Below are 9,616 nucleotides of genomic sequence, written 5' to 3'. Positions count from 1 at the left end.
GCTATTGGACTTTTGGCCCAAAAACTTAACCTATCCTAATTCTAAGATGGGCCTGCCGACATAAAATGGGCCTCAGCCCTCTTCTTCTCTTCTTGGACTTGATGTAAAAAATTGGACTGGCCCATTCTTTCATCCTTGTGTCAACTGTATACACTTCCTATATCTGTGTATATCACCTACTTTTCCTGTATATCTGATGTATACTTAGTGTATACAATCCATTTTTTAGCTTTCAGGATATATACTTCACCTAAGACAGACCCGATCACGTTGTTTGTTAAGACGCAATCCAAAGTCCAAACACAAGGATGCCTCAACACAAGGATGCAGAGGCACATGAGTTCAATTGAACTTTTTTGGAGCAGCAGAATTGAGACAAAACGAACAGAGGAGCAACAACTTCAATTTCTAAACACAAAGCTTTGACAAAGAGCTTCAAAGAAAGCTTTGAAAATAAAATTCTGGACCTGAGATCTGCACGTTTTGTAAGTATGTCAGTTAATTACTTTCTTTGGAGTTTATCTCACTGTGTTCTCTATGTATATGATGTATCTCTAAACCCTTTCTCTCTGTTTTACAACTTCTTTACTAATTCAATGTAAGCTATCTCCCAACCCATCAAAACAAATGGGGTGAGGGCTTTAAATAGGGGACAAATTAGGGCATGAATTGGGGGAAAATGGTTGGAATCAGACAGAGATCGGATAAAGATTGGGGACATTTGGAGTTCAAATTTCAAAATTTTTATTTCAAGAACAAGAATATGTTGATTTAATACTTAAAATTCTTAATAAAATTTTAGATGGTGAATAGAAAAGGATGACTTGATCGATTCAAGCATCCTTAAAACTTAACGCGGCGTAATCTCGCGCGAGCAAGGACAAGGAACGTAACTACACTATTTAATAATACGCATCGGAGAAAGACCGCACATAGCCTAACCATTTGACTATGAGAATTTTCATTTTATTCAAAGATAAATGTTTGTTAATAAAAATTTCAAATACAATTTCAAAAATTAAAAATAATTTTTTTTCTTAAAATTATATTTATAGAAAATACATTTACATTCTAAAAGTTCAACATTTAAATAAACCCATAGAAATATCATTCCAACCCGGCATATCCGAGCTCCTCTGAACCGGCAAGTTCTAGGCGAAAAGGAAAAAATAGGAGACGAACTCGAAACCCTAGTACTTGCAGAGCGTAAAGCAGTAGCAGTGGAAGTCGAAGAACAATGTCGTCGACTCTACTGGAGGTGACTCGTGCATCGCACGAGGAAGTTGAGCGGTTCGAGCGCCTTATTGTGAAGGATCTCCAGACTGAGCCGGCCACTAACAAGGACCGGCTCCACCAGAGCCACCGCGTTCGTAACATGATCGAGCAAATCATTGATACCACACACAAACTAGTAATTTCTTGTTCTCGCTTACAATTGAATTAATTTTGCATTTTAATTTCTACTCGAAGTTTAGTTAACAATTGATGTTTGTGTTGTAGGTAGATATATATGAAGACAAAGACGGAGCGAGGAAGGATGAAATTGCAGCTCTGGGAGGCCAGACAGCAACTGGAACAAATGTGTTTAGTGCATTTTATGACAGATTGAAAGAGGTTAAAACAGTCTCAGCTCTTTTTGTTTTCATATTTAATGTACTGTGGTTGCGTTGTTCAATTTTTTTTTGTTTTATTTTATGAACTTTCTCTGTGTATTTGTGCTTGTGATATTTAGATTCGTGAGTACCATAGAAGGCATCCTGCTGCGCGTGCTATTATTGATACTGGTGATGAATATGAGCAGCTCCTCAAAGAAGAACCACAAATTGAGTTTAGCGGCGAGGTCAGTGTCACTCTTCTGTCTCCTGTCTGTGCCTCATATACTGTTTCTTTCTGGCAGGAAATTGCTTGCTTGTATTTTTTTTTATGAGATGATGGATTCTCGCTGCATGTTTAGCGAGTTTGCTTGAAATATTAATTACTACAGTGATTTTAGTAGTTTTTAGCATATTACATGTTTACACTGTTCATTTATTGGGCATTGGCTAAGTTGTAGACATCCTTTTTTGCTCTGAGTATTTGCAGTTGCGAGACAGCAGTTGTATTGAAAAGCTAATGCAATCGAACATTCACCGATCCTATAGCTTTATGATAAGGAAATTTATGTCGTATAAAAGCATATGCTTAGTCGTTGGGTTGTTACCAGCTTGTCGTAAAAACTAGTGTTGGTATTGGAACTTGAAATTAGACTGACTTTGTCTACTTAATGCAAAAGAGAGAACTAGAAGTTTATATAAATGCTAAATCATTGGTTGTTCTCTCAATTGGAACAATAGGGCCTCTTCACTACTAAACTTGTTGGAGAGATGAAATATAATCAAGGTATATCTTTTTATCAAAGGTTGTATTGATTGTCAAAAGAAGATTTAGGCCAAAAATTAGAATAATCTTTGGGAAAATCAAAGTTCATCGAAGAGAAGAAATGAAAGCTTTCATAGAAGTTCCGGGAGAATTGAGAATATATTTTTCATTCCATACATGCCAGATCACGAATTAGTAATTCTTTTCATAGCTGATGTTCATGTGAATTTTTCCATTTTAATTTAATGGTTCTGCAGTGAGATTATGCCTACGTGTAACTCTGTATAACTTTTGAAGCAGGGACTTCTCTGTTAAATCTGTCCCCCTTGGTGTCTATTGCTTCTTGTAATTGTGTGATACTAGTTGTCTTATATTCCATTTTGCTATTGTGACATGTTGACAGGAAGGTTCTGGGCGATACCTTGACTTACATGAATTGTTTAACGAGTATATCAACTCCAAATTTGGTGAACCAATTGAATACACGGCTTATCTTAATGTATTTTCTGAACCACAGAAGATTCCTCGTAAAGCAAAGACGACTAGGTAAGAATTTCTCTAGTTGGTGTGAATATTCAATCTTTCAAATTAGATATATCGTTCAGAATTTGTTGCTTAATATAGTTAAATGAGGTATATACAGTTTCAGGGAACATCTTTTGAAATAACAGCTTCTTCAATAACTGCCTGTTAGTTTTGGTGAAATCTTGTTGTTCCTGTGAAGTTCAAATTTGAATGTAAAACCATTCCCTCCTCTTTATGATTTCTACGTCTTTGTGATATGCAATAATTGCGTATTTTGCTGTTTTACAGGCGGTACCTAGAATATTTGCAGAAACTATTGGAGTATCTGGTCTACTTTTTTGAGCGGACGGAGCCCTTGCAGGATCTTGATAGGATATTTTCAAAGGTGCCATTTTTTTTATCAACATGCTGTTCCTCAGTCTGATTTTATTATTGAGTGACAATTGCTTGCTTGTTGCATACTTCTTTCTGTCTGACATCGTTGGGAAGTGTATATACAGTCTTTCTCCCCCTTTTAAAAATAATGGGAGAGTTAAGTGAACACATCAGAGAAGGTTTCTGTTTATCTGCTTGTAAAAATTAATGCATTTTTTTGGATTTGTGAGTTTTGAATTGGTGTTAGTTGGATGTTTTGCTATGTGGAAGTCATTGCTCACATGTGTTCTCATTGGAAACACTGTATAACTTATCTGTTTCATAGTTTACTGCTTAAATAGTGTAGTTTAAGGATTGTTTCTTCTAATATGAGGAGGTTATGCTGTCATACTTTATATATATCGTTCACATTGACATTTTAATGTCTGTTTTGAAAATTCCAAATAACTCTCACTGTTATCGAGTTTTATCGGTGAATATGACTGATTTTGTATGGTGGTTATGGTTAACTTCTATATGCGCTTATGGAATGATACTTGACTTATCCTCATTCACTCACCAATACTTCTTACCCCCCTTCCCCCCCCAAAAAAAAGAAAAAGAGCACTTCTATTGTTTTTTTATGTATAACTAATTTCTGACAGGTAACAAGTGAATTCGAAGAGGAGTGGACTTTGGGCAAGGTAGAAGGATGGGAAAATAATGGTCAGGAAAATGGAAGTGCTCCAGAGAATTATACTGTGATTGATCTTGATTATTATAGTACAGCTGAGGAGCTGATGGTAGTGGGACCAGAGAAGTTAAAGGAGGTATGGTAGTTTCTTTAAATTGTTTCTCATCTATTTTTCTTTAATGGAATGCCTTCAAGTTTTGGAGCACATTGAGCTGAGGATATACCAACATTCATAGGAGTTACACTGTTATTTTGCAATTAAACTTGGGAGTTATGTGTAGCTGATCTGATTTGCTGGATGTAGAAAGAAGGAAATGTGCTAAGTGACCGATAAAAAAAATGTTGTACTTGGTATCTACTTGATCTGGTTCATCCATCAAAACAAACTGATACTGATGGTTTGACTTGAGTTGATAATTTGATTGGAACTCATCCTTTATTAGATTTCTTTTACAAGTTTTGAAGTGAATCTTGAATTTTAATTATGTGCACCCCCAGTTTGTTTTGTTTTGTAATTACCACACAGATTATAACGTTGAATGGAGTGACAACTTATTTTATTTGTACACAAGGCATTTAAGCATATATTTCTGGATAGTTTGATGTTTATATATATAGCAACTCTTATAGCCTTTTGTCGGAATGCTTACTGAAGTTCTTGTTTGCTTTTAGTTACTTCAGACTATTATAGGTCAATTATTATTTGAACTCAATTGCTCTTGGACTGAATTGTGGCAGATGCTTAGGATGTCAAGTAGAAGTATGCAATTGAGATTGTTAACTCCCAGGTTGAAGAACCCTACTCTTTATTCAGTAGTCTCTATCTGGAGAATGTTCTGGTCCCAAAAACCAATCTATTACAGAAGGTTTCTGTAAGTAGGCGATCTAATCATTCTAGTGCTTTTAGTGGTAATAGGCCTTGTTTCCTAATTCTTTCAGATTTTCACTTCAAGCTCTTAGTGTTTCTCATTCCAGCGATAATAATATCATCAATTAGATCTTTGGTTCTCCAATCTCCTGCGTTGTAGTCTCCATTCTTTAAGACATTATTTTGTCAAATCCTTTCTTTTTCTCTGGTTCATTGGAATTCTTTTCTTTGTATTCAACTGTTTTTCGTAGTGGCTGTATGGTAAACGCACATTGAAAGAATACTCTAGACAGATCTTTGATCATTGCTTCATATTTGCATGGAGACATGGACTGTTTGATGGTTGGAGATTCCCTTCACCCATTAATTTTGCAATTTTGTTAAAACGAAAATTGCAATTTGTGAATGTGTGGGTTTTGGACTTCTGATTTTACCAAATCAAACTTCGTATTGGTGGGTTGTTTAGAAAATTGTATCAGTTTCACATTTTCCTATTTGCCCAGATTTTTTCTTTAATTCTCTTTGCCTGCCAGTTGTCATGTTCTATTTGTTCCATGTACTCCTTATATATGTCATTCTCATGATGCAAATTTATATTATATGGTATTAAATATTGGGCAAGACTTCAGTGTGATGGATGTTGATACGGAACTTTAATATTGTGGCATCTGTTGTAGGCATTGGGAGCACTGGGACTGAAGACAGGAGGTACTATTCAGCAACGTGCCGAGAGACTTTTCCTTACGAAGGTCAGTTGCAAGCATCTTTACCCAAGAATAAAGTATTCTCTCCTAGATGGTTGAGGATTTGATTGCTTCTTTTTACAAATTATTTGTGAATTGGTTTCGGCATGCATAAATTTGTTGCTTGATGTTTTGACAGAACATCTCGCTTGAAAAACTAGACAGAAAGCATTTCGCCAAGGGTTCGTGGAAACCAGAACAAAACAGTGTTGTTGCGACTTCTCACGTGGGTGATGTTAAAGAGATTGCTCTCTTGGAAGCCAAGATAAGAAGGCTATGTGATCTGTTGGATGAGGTGGGTGACACAACACTTCTATTATCTCCTGAAGGGAAATATATCTGAGGCAACATGCTCACATTTGAATTAATGTGGAGTAAATTCAGAAAATGGATCCTTTATGCACCACATACTAACAATTTTTTGAGTCATGTTTGGGGAAGATAACAAGCATGGTGTGCAGATCTATGTTATGTCAAACCCCAGAGTTGGTGCACTGACTCTTCTTTTATTTATATTTTATTACCTTGCAGACAATTGTGCGGACAAGAGAAAATGTTGAGAAAAAGCAGGCTTTGACATATGAAGAAATGGAGGCAGAACGTGAAGAGGTAATTCATGAGTGACCTGTAACCTTTTTTGGGAAAGAGAACACCATCATAAAAGAGATCAATGCCTTGATGCCAAAGTTGGCTTTATGTGGGGTTTGTCGCCTTCTATTTCTATCTCAAATTTTGGTAAAATTGGTAAGCCCCTCCTTCTCTGCCCCAGAACCAACCAACCAAGCCAAACCAAAAAAAAAAGGGAAAGAAAGGAGATGATGTCCACCTTCCAAATGGAAATCTTCACTAGTGTTTTATCATTAAATTTTTGAAGTGTCCCATTTTCCCTCTTACCATCTGAATGACCAAAAAATGTCATCTGCTCCATCTTTAAAAACCCACTCATCAGTCATCTTAACAAAATTCTTTTTCAAAATTCCAACATAATGCGTTCCAAAGCAATGTCCAAAAAATTTGTTTAGAGTAAAATACACATCTGGTCTCTCTGAAACTATTTTTTAAGTTTAGGCTCTATTTGTTTGCACTTAATGAAGACTGAATAATTACCACTTTGTTTTGTCCTCGTGCCTGGTTGCTAGAATAGGGTCTTAGACTCACATTTGACTATTACTGCAAATTTGTCCTTATTAACAAAGAGAAGTTGCACAATTTAAGAAGTTGGGGGACACAGTACCTTCTTTTTATGTTTAACAAATATAACCAATGAAGATGTTTTATTTGCTTTAAGTTGAGATCATAGCTATTAAAATGGACTATACAATGGAATAGCCTCTTGGAGTTTATTGCATTGATTATTAATGTTGGATTGAAGAATCAACAGAACCATAAAGTTTGCTCTTTAGGGATCTTTGGTCACACTAATTATTGGTTTTTAGGATTTGTTGTCGGATGACTTTTCATGCTTTCTGACAACAATGCTGTCTCAATGATTTCTTTCAGGACGATGTTCAGGCTGAGTCTGAGAGTGATGATGAAGACCAACAAATTTATAATCCTCTGAAATTGCCAATGGGCTGGGATGGGAAACCTATTCCATACTGGTTGTATAAACTTCACGGTCTTGGTCAGGTAATTTCTTTTGGTGTGTTTGGTTTTTGATGTCTGTCACGGGTTGGTGATCACATTGTTAATGCTGTTCTTCTTCTTCCTTTTGCCGAGTGAATTTTCGTTGAATTTTACAGTTTCCATTTGTATTTTGGATGTTGACTTGTATCATCATCTTACATAGTCCCAAATTATGTTTTGAAGATTGGAATCTTTGGCTTTTAGCTTTTGAATAGGTATTTGACTTGGATAGGTATTTGACTTGAATAGGTATTTGACTTGGAGTAAATTTTGCTTGGGCGCTGGTGCTGGTCTTCTTTTTGTTCTCAAGGTCCTTGTTATAGGCTTGAGGTTAAATCATCACAGATTTGTCATACAGTTCGTATTGTTTAGAACTTCTCTTTTTGGAGATGAAATTCACCCTTTCTCTGAACCAGGCCCTAAAAAGTACAGTTAAAAACTTCCTTACCTGCCTCAAAATGAGCATGGAAAGGAGAAAGGAATCCTCAAAAAATTAGTAGGAAAAAAAGGGACAAAAAAGGGGTCTGGAAGAGGATTAGAAGATGCTTCCACAGGATAATGCCTTTTTTTCATATCTTTGATATCTAAATGATTACAACTGTTTGCTTGTTGGATCAATAGGTCGTTGTCTGCTTCTGATGGTTGATTATCTTTAAAATTCATCTCTATGTGCCCCACTTATTTTGATATGTGAGCTCGCTCTTAGGCACTCTTGTATGAATGCTTTCAGGAGTTCAAGTGTGAGATATGTGGGAACCATAGTTACTGGGGCCGTAGGGCTTATGAGCGGCATTTCAAGGAATGGAGACATCAACATGGGATGCGTTGTCTCGGTATCCCAAATACTAAAAACTTCAATGAGATCACATCAATCGAAGTATGTTTCTCTAAGCTGCATTTCAGTTCAGCATTGTCACAATACAATGTTTGTTTAGGTTTCTAGATTTTAAACTATATTAAAACATTTGCTGTTCACAATTAAATGTAATTGCAAAACAATTGTAGTGTATGCTATTCATCTGAAAGGTGTCTATATAACAACACTGATATTTAGAACAGAGGGCAAGTATTCATTTACTTTTTGCTGTATATATTCAGCACACTCAATAGTGCTTCTGGTACAATAAATTTATACCTTCACCGATCACAATAATGAAACTGATCATTTAGACATCTGTGTTGCTTATGTTGGCTTAACGAGTGATCTCTCTCATGTAAATGGATGTTCTGGATGAAGAAAGGGAGAGAAAGAACAGAAGAGTTTCACATTATTTTGCCTTAATTTCAAAAGAAACAGATTTTTGTTTGGACAGACGTAAAGAGACCTCCTATGCTATGTTGTTTGTGATAATTCCTTTACCTTCATTTCATTTCTTTTTGTAAAACAAAAAATAACGGTTCCCTCCTCCTGTTTCTTGTTGTCTTGGTTTCTGTGCCCAGTCTTCCTTCCCTTTGGATGTCTTGCTTTTGATTTTTATTTTATTTTATAGGCTAAAGGGTTTTTAGGTATTAGTTGAAGCATAAGTTCTTGCATGATGTTTGTCACTGTCCTGATAAAGTCAGCACAGAAAGTGTAAACAGGTGTCATTGTCCGTGACTTATCTAATAGCCATTCGAGCTCATACTTAACATGTTTGGACAGACAGTAATGCCTTTCTGCTGTCTAGGCTTCAAAGAGACCTTACCTCTTCCTCGGTCTGTCTTAACCATGTCTTAGCTTATTTTACTGTCTGATGCATCTTTCTTATTGTGTCGCAGGAAGCCAAGCTACTTTGGGAAAGAATCCAAGAAAGACAAGGGGTGAATAAGTGGCGCCCTGATCTTGAAGAAGAATATGAAGATCAAGAGGGCAACATCTACAACAAAAAGACATATACTGATCTTCAACGCCAGGGATTGATATAGTTCATCATTCCATTTGGTGGTATGTTGCTTTATTGGTTCTAGTTGATCTGGATGGGAATGTTCTGCTCCTCTTTGCTTATGCATTTTCTTTTTAATTTTTTCTAGATGATTATGGACAAGGCCAGATGTCTTGGTTTTGGTTGAGCAAGCTTCTTATTAAGTAAGCGATAGTTAATGAATTATCCCAGAGATATGATTCTTATGTGATTTGATGTATTCACCTGGTAACCCCTCTCAGAAGTTGCTTGGAATTTCGAATTCACCAAGTGGGGGACTGAGGGACGAGACAGAAACCTCTATTTGGAGTGAATGAATGAAAGAAGCGAGGATGTTTTTAGATGGGCTATTTGTTGTTTTTTTAGTTTTTTTTTCTTGAAACAAAGTTGTGGTCCTTGGTTCGTTTGGTATTTTTCATGGGCCGCTTGGGGTTTCGATGAAGACATCCGGATATTTCTGTATACATCACTGTTATCTGTACTTTGAAGCTGTAGTAGTATTAGTAAATGAACGAAAGCTGGTGCATCTTATTGCCAAGTCTAGCTC

General features: G+C 36.2%; 1 protein-coding gene across 3 annotated transcripts; it reads left to right on the top strand.

The window, feature by feature from the left end:
* Positions 1 to 357: 357 nt before the first annotated feature.
* Positions 358 to 9,607, top strand: LOC101254575 (splicing factor SF3a60 homolog). Of its 3 annotated transcripts, none has more exons than XM_069295060.1 (14): positions 358 to 485; positions 1,103 to 1,411; positions 1,501 to 1,614; positions 1,733 to 1,840; positions 2,762 to 2,904; positions 3,172 to 3,268; positions 3,903 to 4,067; positions 5,477 to 5,548; positions 5,682 to 5,837; positions 6,074 to 6,151; positions 7,043 to 7,171; positions 7,899 to 8,045; positions 8,927 to 9,092; positions 9,179 to 9,607. In XM_069295060.1, the coding sequence occupies exons 2-13, from the start codon at positions 1,238 to 1,240 to the stop codon at positions 9,071 to 9,073; spliced, it is 1,530 nt and encodes a 509-aa protein (XP_069151161.1). In that variant the 5' UTR covers positions 358 to 485; positions 1,103 to 1,237; the 3' UTR covers positions 9,074 to 9,092; positions 9,179 to 9,607. The 3 variants fall into 3 exon arrangements, 2 of the variants coding, with proteins under 2 accessions (XP_069151161.1, XP_004234956.1); XR_002027352.3 differs by lacking the exon at positions 358 to 485 and having other exon boundaries at positions 1,102 to 1,411; positions 9,179 to 9,233; positions 9,312 to 9,607; XM_004234908.5 differs by lacking the exon at positions 358 to 485 and having other exon boundaries at positions 1,102 to 1,411.
* Positions 9,608 to 9,616: the final 9 nt, after the last annotated feature.

This window comes from Solanum lycopersicum, chromosome 3, assembly GCF_036512215.1.
Source record: "Solanum lycopersicum chromosome 3, SLM_r2.1".
Classification (NCBI taxonomy): domain Eukaryota; kingdom Viridiplantae; phylum Streptophyta; class Magnoliopsida; order Solanales; family Solanaceae; genus Solanum; species Solanum lycopersicum.
The sequence above is the reverse complement of the archived record's forward strand: the minus strand, read 5'-3'. Positions and strand labels throughout refer to the sequence as shown.